Source organism: Osmia lignaria, chromosome 13, assembly GCF_051020975.1.
Source record: "Osmia lignaria lignaria isolate PbOS001 chromosome 13, iyOsmLign1, whole genome shotgun sequence".
Taxonomy (NCBI): domain Eukaryota; kingdom Metazoa; phylum Arthropoda; class Insecta; order Hymenoptera; family Megachilidae; genus Osmia; species Osmia lignaria.
Genome location: NC_135044.1, coordinates 5,163,193 through 5,178,630, shown reverse-complemented (window position 1 = coordinate 5,178,630; position 15,438 = coordinate 5,163,193). Strand labels below are relative to the sequence as shown.

The 15,438-nt window shown below is 45.6% G+C and overlaps 5 protein-coding genes across 11 annotated transcripts in view; 3 read left to right on the top strand and 2 right to left on the bottom strand.

Annotated features, from left to right (window-relative positions):
- Picot (putative inorganic phosphate cotransporter protein picot) overlaps positions 1-5,508 on the top strand; it is a 36,194-nt gene extending 30,686 nt beyond the window's left edge. For all 3 annotated transcript variants that reach the window (XM_034320338.2, XM_076691844.1, XM_034320336.2), the window contains exons 2-8: positions 766-953; positions 1,025-1,276; positions 1,541-1,628; positions 1,886-2,112; positions 2,185-2,334; positions 2,433-2,807; positions 2,898-5,508. In XM_034320338.2, coding sequence (XP_034176229.2) covers positions 798-953; positions 1,025-1,276; positions 1,541-1,628; positions 1,886-2,112; positions 2,185-2,334; positions 2,433-2,807; positions 2,898-3,083 — 1,434 coding nt within the window. In that variant the 5' untranslated portion in view covers positions 766-797 and the 3' untranslated portion in view covers positions 3,084-5,508. The remainder of the gene's footprint in view (positions 1-765; positions 954-1,024; positions 1,277-1,540; positions 1,629-1,885; positions 2,113-2,184; positions 2,335-2,432; positions 2,808-2,897) is intronic.
- A 705-nt stretch (positions 5,509-6,213) lies between these two features.
- On the top strand, positions 6,214-10,057 carry LOC117602389 (T-cell immunomodulatory protein). 3 transcript variants are annotated; one of them, XM_034320333.2, is made up of 3 exons: positions 6,214-6,487; positions 6,702-8,232; positions 8,295-10,057. In XM_034320333.2, exons 2-3 carry the CDS (start codon positions 6,718-6,720, stop codon positions 8,556-8,558), a joined length of 1,779 nt encoding a protein of 592 aa, XP_034176224.2. In that variant the 5' UTR covers positions 6,214-6,487; positions 6,702-6,717; the 3' UTR covers positions 8,559-10,057. The 3 variants fall into 3 exon arrangements, with proteins under 3 accessions (XP_034176224.2, XP_034176225.2, XP_034176226.2); XM_034320334.2 differs by having other exon boundaries at positions 6,487-6,621; XM_034320335.2 differs by lacking the exon at positions 6,214-6,487 and adding an exon at positions 6,497-6,617.
- Cdk5 (cyclin-dependent kinase 5) lies at positions 9,232-10,870 on the bottom strand. Its single transcript, XM_034320347.2, has 7 exons — positions 10,683-10,870; positions 10,435-10,523; positions 10,141-10,334; positions 9,970-10,057; positions 9,718-9,889; positions 9,435-9,646; positions 9,232-9,370 (listed from the first exon to the last, which is right to left on the bottom strand). The coding sequence occupies exons 1-7, from the start codon at positions 10,717-10,719 to the stop codon at positions 9,263-9,265; spliced, it is 900 nt and encodes a 299-aa protein (XP_034176238.1). The 5' UTR covers positions 10,720-10,870; the 3' UTR covers positions 9,232-9,262.
- A 553-nt stretch (positions 10,871-11,423) lies between these two features.
- On the bottom strand, positions 11,424-14,477 carry LOC117602396 (uncharacterized). 3 transcript variants are annotated; one of them, XM_034320352.2, is made up of 4 exons: positions 14,344-14,477; positions 14,024-14,102; positions 12,908-13,067; positions 11,424-12,846 (listed from the first exon to the last, which is right to left on the bottom strand). In XM_034320352.2, the coding sequence occupies exons 1-4, from the start codon at positions 14,425-14,427 to the stop codon at positions 12,624-12,626; spliced, it is 546 nt and encodes a 181-aa protein (XP_034176243.2). In that variant the 5' UTR covers positions 14,428-14,477; the 3' UTR covers positions 11,424-12,623. The 3 variants fall into 3 exon arrangements, with proteins under 3 accessions (XP_034176243.2, XP_034176244.2, XP_034176245.2); XM_034320353.2 differs by having other exon boundaries at positions 12,908-13,046; XM_034320354.2 differs by lacking the exons at positions 11,424-12,846; positions 12,908-13,067 and adding an exon at positions 13,244-13,734.
- On the top strand, positions 11,509-12,499 carry LOC117602399 (uncharacterized). The gene is made up of 5 exons (XM_034320359.2): positions 11,509-11,651; positions 11,717-11,779; positions 11,851-11,913; positions 11,966-12,079; positions 12,140-12,499. Exons 1-5 carry the CDS (start codon positions 11,571-11,573, stop codon positions 12,497-12,499), a joined length of 681 nt encoding a protein of 226 aa, XP_034176250.2. The 5' UTR covers positions 11,509-11,570.
- Positions 14,478-15,438: the final 961 nt, after the last annotated feature.

The following is a 15,438-nucleotide window of genomic DNA, read 5'->3' as shown; positions in this document are numbered from 1 at the left end:
CGGCAAACGAAGCGATCGGGACGGGGGGAACGTACAAAGTTCATGACGCGCGTTACCGAAAAGCACGAATCGATTTCGATTCGACTCGGCTCGACTCGACTGATCGTGAGAATTCTCGATCGTTCAGGAACGGGGCGGGGCGTGGTGAAGGAAGAGCAGCGGTCGGAACACGGTTGCCACGCGGGGAAAGAATTCGCGGGGAAAAGAATTCAGGGCCGCGTGAAATTTCTCGACGTAAAGATTCGACCGATCGTTCCGCCGACGCGTTACATCGCTAAAATAAAGGTTGCAACGATTCTATTATTGAGCAGGCCTGCGTTATTATCTCGCGATGTGGTTGCACGTTGGACAAATATATTATAAATAAACGGCGCGTGGCGAATTTCGACGATCGGTTCTGTGCCCGTAAGAGGCCGCGAACCAGCGGCGTCCACGAGAGGCAGGAAGAAAGGGACGAGGGCACGAGACGAGGTGTCGAGCCAACAGCGGCGTGCTGTTACGGCTCACGGTTGCTCGCCTCGACCTTGTCCCTCCGTGGCCGGACACGCGTCCTTGGCGAGCTTCTTCCGCCACTCGTCACCCGTTTTCTACCCTCCCTTTCCTTTCACCTTATCTTTTTCTATCGAAATCGATCGCTTCTAACGAATAACGTTTCCATTCGCGGGGTTCGTCTGTCGCCGATCATAAATTGTTTTCACTCGTTTGATTCGGCGAGCAAAGGTCTCGGTTGCGCGTAGCTTAACGAGCAAACATTTATTGTTGCAGCATGGGTGGGGTCGCGTCACATAGTGACGCTGATGCTGTTCCTCGGTATGGCGAACGCCTACGTGATGAGGACCAACATGTCCGTGGCGATCGTAGCGATGGTCAATCACACGGCCATTACCGAAGACAACAAGGACGTAACGTCCTCCAACGAGTGCGGCATCGTATTCAATAACGCGACCGGTCCCGTGAGTATAGACTCGCGACGGGTCTTCCAGTTCGTTGCGAAAGATATCTAGAAATTTCTTTTCCCTCGCAGGATCACGATCCGAGCAGCGACGGTGAGTTTGTATGGGACAGCACGCAGCAAGGATTTCTGCTGAGTTCCTTCTTCTACGGTTACGTGATCACCCAGATACCATTCGGTATACTCGCGAAACGTTACGGATCGAAATATTTCCTCGGTGTCGGGATGCTGATCAACTCGGTGTTTGGACTACTGGTACCAGCGTCCGCGCGTGCCGGACTCTACTATCTAATGGTCGTACGATTCATCCAAGGATTGGGCGAGGTAAGCAAGGAATAATCGATTCTTACGAGAGCGTGGCCGCGGATCAATCCGGCCATCAGTATTCCCGGGATTAAATGGCTGCTGCACCTCGATACATACGTGTTGCACCGCGATAGCCGCGACATACGAGATAACGATTCACATTCGCAAATATTAGTGTTTAAATATTAAGAGAGGATACAGAAGCCCGTCGTCATGTGTGAACGCTTTTTTGATCGTTCGGGTGTATTTCCTCCCCCTAGGAATGGATTATCCCTATTGCAGGGTCCGATTGTGCCTTGCACGCACGCATTGTTGGCCAAGTGGATACCGCCGAACGAACGCAGCAGGATGGGAGCCTTCGTGTACGCCGGTAAGCCCGTTCGCTGCGCCTCTACTTTCTCGCCTGTTATCCTGTTGCCTATCGACCAAATCGGGTCAAGTCGAATCGAGTCGAGTCGCGTGCCGTGGCCTCGTGTGTTGTTGCCTCGAGGGAACCTCTAGGACCAACTGCCTCTTCTTCTTCTTCTTCTTCTTCTTCTTTATTGTTCTTCTATTGCTTTCTTTCAACCATCCGAGTCACTTTTCCTTGTACTAATAGATGGATTTTTCGCAATTTTCTTTGCGCAGGTGCACAGTTTGGTACCGTGATCTCGATGCCGCTGAGCGGTATTCTGTCTGAGTACGGTTTCGACGATGGCTGGCCATCGATCTTTTACGTGTTCGGAGCTGTTGGAACCATATGGTGCATCGCCTTCTTGATCTTCATATACGAAGATCCGGAGACTCATCCTCATATCGCGGAGGATGAGAAAAAGTATATACTTAGCGCTTTGTGGGGCAACGCCGGAGCCTCCGTGAGTATTCTTCCACTCTCGAGTATCTTCGTTCTTACGCCGATCGGCTAAAATCTTTCCCTCTTTCTCCAGTCACCCCCTGTACCGTGGTGGTCGATCGTCACCTCTTTACCCTTCTGGGCCATCCTGATCGCGCACATGGGTCAAAACTACGGATACGAGACGCTGATGACCTTGTTACCGACGTTCATGAAGCAAATCTTACACTTTGATATTAAATCGGTAAAGAAGAAAAGAAAGAAACGGACGGGAGAAAAGAAGCGGAAACGTTGGTTTTGCCAGCTACTAAAAATCAACGTTAATATTCGTCCGTGTTTCAGAACGGTACCGTTTCCGCCCTTCCATACTTGGCCATGTGGATATTTTCCATGGTGATCTCTCACGTGGCCGACTGGATGATCTCCAGTGGGAGATTCAATCATACGATCACGCGAAAAATCATCAACAGCGTCGGTCAGTTCGGACCAGCGATCGCGTTGGTAGCCGCTTCCTATACCGGCTGCGACGCCTGGTTGACCGTTAGCCTATTAACGATAGGCTTAGGCTTGAACGGTGGTATCTATTCGGGATTCAAGGTGAATCACCTGGATATCTCGCCGAAATTCGCCGGGGTTTTGATGTCTTTCACCAATTGCCTGGCCAATCTGGCCGGTCTGCTCGCGCCTATTATCGCCGGATACATACTCGTTGGAACGGTAATATTCTTCGTTCTCTTTCGATATTCGTCTAGCAAAGGAAACGAACGTCGTTCTAGCGCGAACCGTCTTTTTTATTTTCTATTTCAGGTGACGCATGCCAAGTGGCGTATCGTCTTCCTCCTTGCAGCGGGCGTATATATCGTTTGCGCGATTTTCTATATATTATTTGGCTCTGGAGAACGGCAAACTTGGGACAATCCAGAGAAGGAGGAAGAGAGGCAAGAGAAGCAAGTTTTGGACAGCGTTAAAACCGTAGACGAATCGCGACATTGACCCGTACCGTTACACGGCGAGTTTTGCTTTATAGAACCTACCTCGCCGCGTCCATCCCGAATCAAACGCTTTCTCGAATCACGCGATACGAATACCCTTCTTCTAGCCGAACTATTTCGGCGGTCGCCACGTTCTCCTCCCTCGAACGCTTCGTTTCCGCATGTTTCATCGCGGACAATTCGGTTTAGTTGAACGTTCGTCGATCGTCCTTGATAAAAGCTCCAAATTTCACGCGACGAAACGTAAGAGAACGGGAGAGCGTGACGGTTGACGAACGGTTGTCTATCTTTTCTTTTCCGAGGGAAAAAGTACGTCAGACAGAAGAAGTCGGTCGCGACTTATCAGAGCCCAAAGGGATAATATGGACAAACGAAATTCTTCCGGCCACGGGAAATCATAAATTCACGGTTCGCTGTTCGTTCGTGTGCCAACTTTAAATCGTACGCAAATATTTGTAGAACAAGTAAGTCGAATGGAACGTTACGTTTCTATTTGTTCTACCAATAAAACAAACGCGCTAGTGTGTGCATGGTAAGAGAGATAGGGAGGGAGAGTATGATACAGAGAGAGATACAGAGTGCGTGTATGTGAGAGAGAGAGAAGAAAATTTTACATTTTTATAGCACCTCCTTTTTTTCATTTAACGAACATTAAGTGCCTTACGATCGAGAAACGAGAATGAAGATAACATCGAAGCGTTCTCGAATCGAATCGAGCCGCTTCGATCCGTCTTTTTCAATAACGCGTGAGCTTCAACGATCGATCGAATGGTAAAAGACCATCGTTAGAACCTCGATCCGACTTCTGAAAGCGCGCACGCATACACGCCCGCTCGCCAAACATCGAGAGTATATCGCGTGTTTGCTTGAGCGCGAAGGAACGGATGGACATGGCAACAGTATTAAAATAAATATCCTCGCGTTTGACTTCGTTTATTTCTTCGTATCGTACCGTGTTTTATCACAAGCAACTGCCATTTTGTATTGTACGACTGATACCGATCGCGAGAAAGACAAGAAGAAAGAGTAACTCGTTCACCAGCACCGTTGCGAGGAACACGGGTGCAATACAACAATGGTTCTACACATGTTACATAGATGTATATTTGTACGCGTTAATTTCTACCAAGCTGTAGTCGTTCAAAAAGAAAAAGAAACTATCGCTTTCATTTATTTATGTGAAACTGTACAAAACAAATAAGCAAAAGAATAGAAAGTATCGTCGGGTATGCTAGACGGAGAGATACCGTTCGAAAGAAAAAAATTCGTTTGCACAGTAGAATGCATTTTCTTTTCTTTTCTTTTTCTTTTTTAATTATTGTTGTTATTATTACTATTATTACTGCTATTATTGTTGGTATTATTATTACTATTACTATTACTAATATTATTATAATCATCATCGTCATCATTTTCATTATAGATCATCGAAATTATTGTCATCACAATTATAGTCATAGTCATTATCGCCATATTCGTTATGAATTTAATACGTATCGAGTATGCGCCAAAAGCGTCGTCGAAATGCGATTCAATGTAAAAACAGGACACTCTGAAAACGCTCAAAATTTACGTCTCTTTATATCGTGTTGATTTCTTTTCTTTTCTTTTCTTTTTGATAGCGTTACGCAGGTCGACGTTAACGCGTGTACCTTGCGTCTAATGATAAGTCCTGTGCGTAACGCTTAGCCCGCAATAAAGGTCGAATGTGGGTACTTTCCAAAGTATGAATTACCTTCCGTTTGTTATCGCGTACGTATATTTTAATTTGCTCTATTTGCGAACGTAACGTCACCACACGCGCGACTCTACAAATTCGAACCGTCGCGGATCGATTCAATGTACCTGTCATTTCCTGTGATCATTTACCTAAAAATATGCCTTCAACTACCTTTCTCAAAGTTATCGTTTGCTCCGAAAAATAATAATCAGCTCGTAGTTCTGATCATTCTTCGGCAATTTAATACATACAATTTGTTATTCGTTTTCAAAGTTTTCTCGTATACACCAAAATTCATATTTAACATTCGGTTTCACGCTATGCGGTAAAACTCTTCAGATTCGTTTCTATAATTATTATTATACATATATAAATATATGTATATATTCGTGCATAAATTGTTATAAGTGAAACGCGTGTATGCTTGAATTAGCGTTACCGACGATCGTAATGTAAATTGCACTTCCAAATTGTACGAAATCCCTATTGAAAATCTGTAAAACAACCGATTAAACTTTGAGATTGATATTTTTTTTTACAGAACTATTAATAACTGTTGCCTGCAAAATGATGATGCAATCTTTTCCAATCGTAAGAGATTCTAGATACATACATACATACATACAACATACATATTTTCATCTTTGGATGTGTGAAATGTATGTACACGTGCGGATAAATAAAGCGTCGCTCAAACTGTCAACAAGATTACCTTGTGCAATTTTCTTTTTATGTAACAAAATGTAACTGTGTAATCAGAAAAATAATCGATCGAAGAAGCTAAAAATGTTGTACAAGTTCCAATTTTAATTTTGTATCGATACGCGGTTTTAAAAATGGAACCGCTATAGCCATCTACCCACAAATATCAAGACTAACGAAATAAATAGATGGTTCTATAGTTTATTTCGTTCGTGCTATTAAAGATCCAAATTTCTAATATATACCGCAGTTCACCAGAGTCCATAACTGCGACGCGCAGGTTGAAAGATGGTGGGGGAACGCAGCGAGCTCTCTGCTAATCGCTTTCCACTTCGTTTGGGAGTATCGCCAATCAGGGCGAAGATGCGCACTGGAGAAGCGCGAAGAACGAAAACTGGTCTTTTCGCAGTTATGGACTCTGGTGAACTGCGGTATAGGTTCTGTGAGGAACCCAGCAGTAATTAATTAATTATAAGTAGAAAACTATGAAGATTCCTCAGCTCAGGTAAACGGTGATCGAGCAATTAATTAATTACTGGTTAGATCCTCACAAAATCTATATTAGAAAGTTGCTATAGGTATTAATTGCGCTTAATTAAGCGTAATTAATTATTTTGACAACCGATTTTCAAATCGAGCTTATTGTTCATTTTACTGGTTAATTAAAATGTGTTTTTTCAGCTGTTAATACGAGGTGTGATAAAAATAGGCACTGATAAAACAGATACGGCTGTCTCGCCCCAACAATGTTTATGCATGCAGACTTAATTTCACTTGGGGTGTCTGGGATCCCTAAAATCATAACCTTCAAGAACAAAGGCATGTCCAGTCTTTTTGTATCTATAGTCACTGGTGGTATACAACTTCGATGGCGCGACCATCTGTAGTTTGGTGATTGGCGATTGTAATTATGAATCAGGTGTCAAAACAGAAATGAGTAACAAGGAAGTTGGTTAATTTACATACGCGTAACTTATTAAACGGTAAGTCAAACGATATCTCTTTACACCAGAAAATGTCGCGAGTCGTAGGAAATCTGTCAGGGATCAACGCATCGTTGTTCCTGTTTGTGCTTTGTCGCGTTATATAGCCGTATCTGCGTACGAAAAAGTTGTAGGTTAGACCAGTAAAATTGATTTAACGAAAAAGAAAATTAAAGCAGAGCCGATAGTAACATGGGTAATATTTTATTTTCAGGTAAACGGCAGATACGATGCGGATCCCATTGATATTGGTACATGTCGTTACGGTTCTGATCACTGTAAGATGCAGCGACATTACTCCAGCAGTATTCGGGAACGTGCTCGACGGCATGCCAGCTGCCTTCGGTGATTTCAATTCCGACGAGCTGACCGATGTGTTTATGCTGCGTAAGAACGGAACCACCGTACAAATTTTCTTAGCTGCCGAACAAGAGCCGTTGTTAAGACCTAGCTCGGATCTCAGCTGCACCTTTCGAAGTATGGTCGTTAGCATTGTACCGGGAGATTTCGACGGAGATGTGTTCATGGATGTGCTGGTAATCACGTTCGACAAGGAAAGTAAACTATCATTCGCTTATATTTTATGGGGTGGAAATGGTCGTTTAAATTGCACGAACGAAGGCCAACCGTTGATAAAGATGATAGGGCAACCATTGGCACTGGACTTTAACGGGGACATGATAATAGATTTGTTTGGCGTAAACGAAAACGGCAGCAGGACGTTTTGGGTGTTCGACCAAAGTAGAAGGCCACCCATAGCCATCCCGATGGACGAATCAACCGAACATCTTCCACCGATCAGTCAGCCCCATTCGAACGCCTACTTGGATTTGAACAACGATTTCTTAGCGGACCTGGTCGTCAGCACGAGCAAGTGCTTCGAAATTTGGCTCGGTACCGAGCAAGGCTTCCGGTTTCACGAAACGATCCCCTTCCCCTATAATATTTCTCTGCCACACTTTGAAGGCAAGCTTGGACAAGCTTTGTATCTGGACGTCGAGCTGACCGGAAAGATGGATTTGCTTCTGCCTCTTTGTTTCGACGAGGAATGTACCAACAGCACGATCATGATGTACTCGGACAAATGGTACAATTTACAAGTAAACTTCCGGGACGGTAACAACGCGCTATGGGGCTTCGTGAAGCCCGATGGCCACCGGTACACCGACACCATTACTCTTCGCGGCGGTGACTTCAACATGGACGGTTATCCGGATCTATTGGCGACGTTGAAGTCGACCGTTAGCAAGCAAAAGCGTTCTTATCTACTGGAGAATGTCGCTTGCTACTCGTGCGTTGGTTTCACCCGAAAATTTCAAGTGAAATGGCAAGCGTTAAATCCGTTTCACAACGAAACGGCTATGGCGGTGTTCTACGACTTTTACCAAGATGGAATCTTGGATGTTATCTTGGTGGAGGCAGGCAAGAGCAACAACACCTACAGTACAGCGGCTTTCAAGAACAGTTTGGATTACGACGCGAACTTTGTCAAAGTAATGGTCCTCACCGGTCGGAACAATAGCTTGTATCCTATTTCTCCGGGTTCTCTGGGCAAAAAGAAGAGAACTTACGGTACGAATCTTCCTGGACCATCGATAGCTTATCGAACTACCACTCAAGACGGTAGTCCTAGAAGCGCTATAGCCGCTCAACTACCCCAGAGTGCCCACTTTTCCTTAAACTTACCCTACACGACCTTTGGTCTCGGTAGAACACCAAACTTTGTCGACGCTTTAACTATCGGGGTAAGCATTGGACGAACAACGTTTCGTGATTATCTTATTAAATGCAATCAATTTTCCTATAGGTCGGTGGAAAATCTCGAGAGTGGCCACAAATCATTCCAAACTCTCAGATGGTAGTGATACCGAATCCGATCGCGGAACCTTGGCGATGGAAGGCGCAATTGTTCGTAACTCCTAGCAAATTAATTTTATTAAGCGCTGCTGCATTGACCGGCACTTGCGGCCTGATATCGTTGATCATCGTCGCTTTGTATTGGAAAGAGCGAAGAGAGGACAAGATCGAGAAGCTTCAAGAGGCGCATAGGTTTCATTTCGACGCGATGTGAAGGTTTAAAATAAATCTATAATTCGTCGTTAGCTTTTAGTGAATGTATTTAATCGGTCGACTCGTAAGTTATTTCACAAACAATAAATAAATAAATACTAATGGATTAATTAATCGATTAGTTAATCGTTACAGAAACGTCTACGAGGAAACGAACAAGTGAGCAAATAAACGTACAAATGTACACGGAATGATACGTGAGTTTCACGTATGTATATGTGTACTCGACAGTTTTTTTTTGGTGATCTTTTGTACAATGCGTTCATCAAATACATCAAGCATCATGTTTCGTCCTCGGTAAAAAATCCTTGTCACTGATAAAATTGACAATTTATTGATGCCTCTCGCACAATCTTATAAAACAGGACTCGTCGTCGATCTATTTCGCACCACGACTGATGCATCGATTGCGAAATATACAATTATAATAGTAATATTTATATATACAGGGTGTTTCCGATGTGGTGGCACTACCGGAAAGGGGGTGAATCTGTATAAGAAAATAAATGGAAGATGTAACAATTTTTCAACTTATTTTCTTGTGCAAATTCACCTCCTTTCCTGCTGTGCCACCACATCGGAAACACCTTGTATACATATATAATTTTGTATTATATTATTAACAAACGATCCTTGCCGGAGTGATTTTGGTCGCTGTGCTGTGCACGGTATGCGATTCTCTTTGGGCTAAACCATTCAAATTCACTACTGACAACGATCGTTTTTCATGGCAGGGTTCAAATCGTTGAAATAGGAATGGGCCATTGCCTCGTCCGCCGACAACCGTAACGCCGGATTGCACACCAGCAACCTCTGAAAAGTTAGCGACCCGTGATGTAATCCGTGAAGCAAATTAAAAGTTGCATTAATCGTCTACCTGTAACAAGTCTCTGCCTCTCGAATTAAGTTTCGGCGTAACTTGAGCCAATCCTTGAGCAGGAGGATACAATGGAAAGGGCTTGTAGTCGGGGAGAGTGGTAAAATCCGGCCAAGTCTCCTCGGTCGGCGTGCCTAGCATCTTGAATATTCTCTTCAGTTGATCGTCCACGTCCGAACCAGGAAACAACGGTCTACCGGCGTTTGCCAGTTCTGCATATTGGAAACGGGACTATGCAAAAATCCTTCCTTCTTGTTCAACCCTTTCCCGGCTATTCACTTACCAGCAAATATACAACCGGCACTCCACATGTCAATGGACGTCGTGTACAGTTTCGCTCCAAAGAGAACGTCTGGTGGACGGTACCACAGCGTTACCACTTCCGCGGAATAGCATCTCACTGGAATACCAAAGGCTCTCGCTAGTCCAAAGTCAGCTAATTTCAGCTCTCCGTTCTAGAAACGAGTATCGGATGGATCTTAAAAGCTGGATTAAGCTTTAAACCTTGCGATAGAATTCGGTAACGTCCTACTACCTTATTGATGAGCAAATTTTGTGGCTTAAGGTCCCTGTGCAATACATTTCTGCTATGACAAAATGCCAATCCACGCAACAATTGATACCTGCAAGAAAGAATAATCCTAAGATCACTTGGCTATTTGATTGGAACTGATTTCAAGTGGAAGAAGCAGGGATCGATGCTTACAGAAAAGATTTAACAACATCCAAATCAATCTCTCCGTTCAGACTGTCAAAATATTTTTTCAAATCTTGATCGCAATGCTCAAAGACTAAAGTCAATTTTTTATCACTGTGTAATACGTCATACAGTCTCACTATATTTTTATGTTTCAATTCTTTTAGTAGACAAATCTCTCTAAGCGCGGACGATGGTACACCCTGTGTACGGGAGAGAAAAAAAGCAACGAGATGAGTAGAAGAATAATGTTTAAGGTATATTTTCATAGCTTGTACTTGCTCGATAATCGAACGAACTTACTTCGTCGTCGTCGTCTAATCGAACTCTTTTCAGAGCGACGATTTCGTGAGTCTCTCGGTTCTTGGCTTTGAAAACGGTTCCATAAGTACCTGAAATCCCACGAATAACGCGGTTAAGACTTGTTATCACTGGAACGAACGCATCGATGTTCAGCTGTCAAAGAAGCATTCCCCTCAACGCCAAGATTGTATGAAAATGGTTGCGCAACTTCAAACGAACACAATTACCGACAGAATCGAAACACCTACCTTCTCCTATTTTCTCGAGTTTCTCATATTTTTGCATATTTTTGGCAATCTTTCGGGCGGAATAGTCGCGGAGTGGTTAGCGCTGCACTCGAAACGGTGTTGCGCAAACTCCACTCTGTCACTGGCGCCACATTGTCATTTAGCGTTGTTTCGAACTTTGTCGACCGCTATTTTCGAACCCTTTTCTCCTTTACTAACAAAATTAGCTTCTACCTTTTCTTTACCTCCTTGCCCTACGTCTTTTCCAGGTAATTTCCGATCCACCTCCGTGAATTTTAAACCTACCGTGGCTTAAAAGCTCACCGCGAAGAAGACTCGACGTACTCGTCCGCTTTACGGAAATAAGGTATTCCTATATACATCCATATCGTGCGTCATCGAATTAATCATCTTTACACCCGATTACGCTAACTCGTAATAAGAATCGATAAAATTTTTATCACTTGCATCGTAATGAATAAAAACCAACTGCCGGAAAATCGGTCGGTAGATTGTCAAGTAGTTTCCGCCCTTTTTGTGTAGATAGCGCAATGAACGAATTTGAAATTTTTTTAGGAGGGACAATAAAAGGAGTCTTTGTTTGCGTTTAATATATATTTTATTCTTTATATTTGCGATAAATACAATTGAGGACATTAAAGGTACAATGGTAAACAATTGTCGATATGATCCTAAGAGTATTCTAAGGAGAGGGATGGAAAGGATGCAGAAGCAAGTGGATCTTCATCAAGATGAATAAAAGCGACAATGCTTGTCCCTTGTTTAATTAACCAACTTCAGTTAATTTCAGCAAGGCATTGAACAGATCGATGATGGAGGAAAAGGGAATATGATCGAGTTCGGTGATTAACGATCTGGTCGCGATTCCGATTCTAACTGAATTCAACCATGCAGCTGGCGCATCAACTGTTAAGCAGCGCAATCCCAATGTTCGCAAACGTTGTGATCTTGTTCTACGTTTGTCAACGCGTAAGCAGTTAATCTAATATCGAAAGGAGGATACAGAATCGAAAGGTAACTCGCGGCCTATTTAGTTTTTAGCAGCGACGAGATTGCGACGCAAGATCATGACGGAGATGAGGGAGTTCACCACGATCGTAACCTACACTCGTTATCGTTACCGCTTTTTAAATAGAGAGGTCCATGCTCACGTTCGCTGTATCCGCAGGTTCGCAGAGCACGCGATAACGTCCAATACATCGGCGAACAGGTGGCCAAAGGAATGGACGAGGTGAGTAGAAGAAAGGAAACGTAGAATGATTGAACAGCGAATAGAATTGCAGATCAAAGAAGACGTGGGGAAGGAACTGCGAGTTACCGATCGGTTGACCACGCAGAGTTCGAAATTGGCCGCGGTGCTGCAACGATTTACCGCCCTCGAAGAGAACGTGATCGAGGTACATGATACTTTTACGTAGAATTCCCTGGAACGGTGGTAAGGTCGCTGTTTTTCGCAGATGCTGCGTATGGAACGAAACAGGGAGAGCGTGAGGATCGAGACGCCGGTGGACGTGAGAGAAGAGATCAAGAGGGTCCTCGCGATGGTTGAGAAAAAAGAAAAGAAGGAAAAAGGAGAGTGGGAAAAGCAAGAAGAGAAAGCCGAATGGTCGGAGGAATCGAAGTTGAGGAACGGCGGCAAAGCGGAGGCCGACGGTCGCTCTAGTTTCCCGGGTCGAATCACTCAGCGGAATCCTCTATCGAAATTTTCGGCGTGCGGTCCTCGAGAAATTGGCACCGCTTCCCGGAGAACGATCGACGGCCGGTCTCGAACTTCTACGATGCCTGAGGTTCGACTTCTCGGGGAACATGCGAAATAGTAATCGCGATGGAAAAATAAATCGTCCTTCTGTTCGAGGAAAATTTGGGTCCTTTTATGAGGAACGATAAGGTGTAGCGATGGAGAGGATAGGAGAGAAACGATGAAAGAGAAGAGGTCCTCTTCTAGCCGTGGAGCTGCATAGAATGCATCCTGCTTGGCCTGTTGGTCCTGCTGGTCAGGTAGTCGACCAGTCCTTTCACGAATTCGTCCCAATCGACAGGATCGATCTCGTCCAGGTTGCGTTTGAAAAAGTTGTCGAAAGCCGTCCGATCGATCTCGTCGATGTTCCGCTTGGCGGACGGTTCGAGCAACGATCGATCGCTCGGAAAGAAACCAAACGACTTGCTGCGAACAAATGGACGCATCTAGTGCATAGTTCAATCAGAGAAAAAGGATAAAGGCTTACCTGCCCATCGACGGGTCGCGTGCGTCCGATTGATCCAGAAACATCGTTCCGTAAGGGGAGTCTAATGCACGGAAAATGTGGTTACGCGATGCGGAGGATCGATCTCGATCCGGATCCGGATTATCCGTTTCCGTCGTATCTTGAACGAAATCGAGAGAATCTGTTGAACAAAGGAGACAACGAAAGGGAAAGAAAAGAAAGTAACGTGAACATCGCGAGAGGCGGTACAGTCTATTTATTTGCTGCTACTACGCGCGCTACAAAGTTACCGACGAAGCGAAGATTCTATCATCGGTAAGGATTACTACGTTCGATAAGCAGAATTATCGCGGTGCTTTATGAATCACCCTTCCCTGACCGTGACTCGACAGCTCGAGCCTCGAGTTCTCCGGCGATTTCAGACAGGTCCCGCACCAGATTTCCTCCACCGATGTGGTCCAAGTTTCTGCGTCGATCGTCGAGCACGCTTCGCACCAAGTTTCCGCCGCCGATCTGATCCAAATTCCGAGCGAAGCGTTCGTCCACGCTGCGAAGCAAGTTTCCACCGCCAATTTGATCGAGGTTCCGTCGCGGTGTTAACCAGCGAGGCTCGTACGCGATTTCCAGTCCTCGCCGCCTCAACAGGTTCCCACCACCGATTTGATCCAGATTTCGCAGCAACCGGTCTACTTCCTCGTCGCGAAACAATCGGGACTTTGAAAGCGTCGGTGGTATCTTGACCCTCGGGGCGTCGTCTCCCGTCATCTGTCGTCCGCCTATATCATTCGCGTTGCCGAATCGGGACGATCCCTGTTCCAGCTGCGCCGATTTTTCCTTCGTCGCCTCTCCTAAAATCGTCCAATCACCGAACATCGAATTTCTGTTTGTCGATCACCCTCCACCGACCCAACCATCACCCACGGCCATAGCGATCCTCTCGAAAGCCCGAATTCAGGGATTCTTCTTTGCGTCGCCTCCACCTAAGCCAGCACGAGGCTCGAGCACCAACGTACAAGCGTAAACGAGGACGGACTAACGATCAAGCGATAAAGCGAGGAACGATCGTCGTTCGATTCGAACGAAAGTAGACACAAAGTTTGCCCCGCAAACAAGCGATAGCGTTGGTTAATTACTTACCGTGATCATCGGGATATCCAGCTAGGAATTGTCCGTTCGCCGCTCCGTAGAGATCTCGTTGCAACACGTTCGCTCCAACCTGCAAGGCGAATCTTTTTCGTTAAGTTGCGTCGATGAAAAACAACCGAACAAGAAGCAAACGCGAGATCGTGCTTTTCGATTAGGAACACGAGACGCCCGGATCGATGAGCGGAGAAACTTTTCACCGTTCCCGGCAAAAGTTTCTAAACCACCTGTCCGGATATCTCGATGTATCGAAAGAAGATAGCAAACAGGGTTCGAACGCGGCAACAGGTATGCATTAGAAAACGGATCGTTACCTGAACGGACGCGATCGCTATCCATGAGATCGCGATCGTGAACAGAAAAGCCAGAGAAACGGTGGAGGAAGTATAGCTCGACATCGTGAGTATGCGTCGCTTGTTCGTTGATTCGATTTCACGATTTGACGACGCGAGAAAGTCACACGAGAACGCGGGTTTGTTAAGTAGCGAGAGGAAACGTTGTCGCGGATCGAAAATCGCGTGCCGTGTATCAGGCCTCCTCGTGTTTCCTCCAAATATATACAGGCTAATCGGCTAGGTTCCTCGCGACGAGAGGAGAGGAGGGTGCTATATGGAGCAGGCGCGCCGCGACGCGTGGTACGCGCCACCGAAATCCATTACGCGTGCCCCTGACGGCGCCTCCTCGTCACGCTTCGCCCCCGCGGCGTCGTTCGCCGATCCTTCTTCCTCCGCTGACAATCCGCCCCAAACGATCGATCGATCGAAACGCTGAAAAACAACCGCTTCCAAACCCTTTTCCTTCCTCTCGCTCTTTTCCTTTCATCCCGGCAATCTAACTTTAACCTGGATAACCTGTAAAAACTTTTCTTCTCCTCCGGCAAGCGTTCCCCTCGTTCCGTAAACAAGCAACACAACGGGGGTGTCGCGTCGTTATACTCTCTACGTTCGATTCCCCGAGAGACTCCTAACCGGAGATTGCCGGCTGTTTCTTTTTCTCGTTGCCGGTAACGGAAAGAAGAAGATCGGGGATCGTTCGTTTCGTCGATGCCTAGTTTTTATCCGATCGTTGTTTACCTATGTCAGGAGGGCGTCGGTTGGACAGAAAGAGTAGGGAGGAAGCGATCGATCTTGCTGGTATCTGGTGCAGAAAATAATATTCCTGTCGGCCGTGAAAGGCAGGACAGGTGCGTGTTTACACGGCTAAATGTACTCGCGTACGCTTCCCCCGCGTTGCGATCGAATTATCGACGTCTCGTTAACGTTTTACGAGAGACGCGGGACGGAGGCGTCGCGTCGCGTCAGCGAATAATAGGAAATCGAGCAAACGGAAGTTGGGGTAACCGAATCGAGGCGACCGGCGACCGATCGACCTACCCCTCGAAGGACGCGCGAAATCGGGCGTCACGCGCC

What these genes read in the sequence shown, in the direction of transcription:
- LOC117602389 (XM_034320333.2), top strand. Translation starts at nt 6,718, where the DNA reads ATGCGGATCCCATTGATATTGGTACATGTCGTTACGGTTCTGATCACT. An exon ending in TCGACGCTTTAACTATCGGG is followed by an intron (nt 8,233 to 8,294) that starts GTAAGCATTGGA and finishes ATTTTCCTATAG; the next exon opens with GTCGGTGGAAAATCTCGAGA.
- Cdk5 (XM_034320347.2), bottom strand. Translation starts at nt 10,719, where the DNA reads ATGCAAAAATATGAGAAACTCGAGAAAATAGGAGAAG. An exon ending in ACTCGAGAAAATAGGAGAAG is followed by an intron (nt 10,524 to 10,682) that starts GTAGGTGTTTCG and finishes GTGGGATTTCAG; the next exon opens with GTACTTATGGAACCGTTTTC. An exon ending in TGCCGGTTGTATATTTGCTG is followed by an intron (nt 9,647 to 9,717) that starts GTAAGTGAATAG and finishes TCCAATATGCAG; the next exon opens with AACTGGCAAACGCCGGTAGA.
- LOC117602399 (XM_034320359.2), top strand. Translation starts at nt 11,571, where the DNA reads ATGCAGCTGGCGCATCAACTGTTAAGCAGCGCAATCCCAATGTTCGCA. An exon ending in TGTTCTACGTTTGTCAACGC is followed by an intron (nt 11,652 to 11,716) that starts GTAAGCAGTTAA and finishes CGGCCTATTTAG; the next exon opens with TTTTTAGCAGCGACGAGATT. An exon ending in TGGCCAAAGGAATGGACGAG is followed by an intron (nt 11,914 to 11,965) that starts GTGAGTAGAAGA and finishes ATAGAATTGCAG; the next exon opens with ATCAAAGAAGACGTGGGGAA.
- LOC117602396 (XM_034320354.2), bottom strand. Translation starts at nt 14,427, where the DNA reads ATGTCGAGCTATACTTCCTCCACCGTTTCTCTGGCTTTTCTGTTCACG. An exon ending in TAGCGATCGCGTCCGTTCAG is followed by an intron (nt 14,103 to 14,343) that starts GTAACGATCCGT and finishes TTCGCCTTGCAG; the next exon opens with GTTGGAGCGAACGTGTTGCA. An exon ending in TGGATATCCCGATGATCACG is followed by an intron (nt 13,735 to 14,023) that starts GTAAGTAATTAA and finishes GGACGATTTTAG; the next exon opens with GAGAGGCGACGAAGGAAAAA.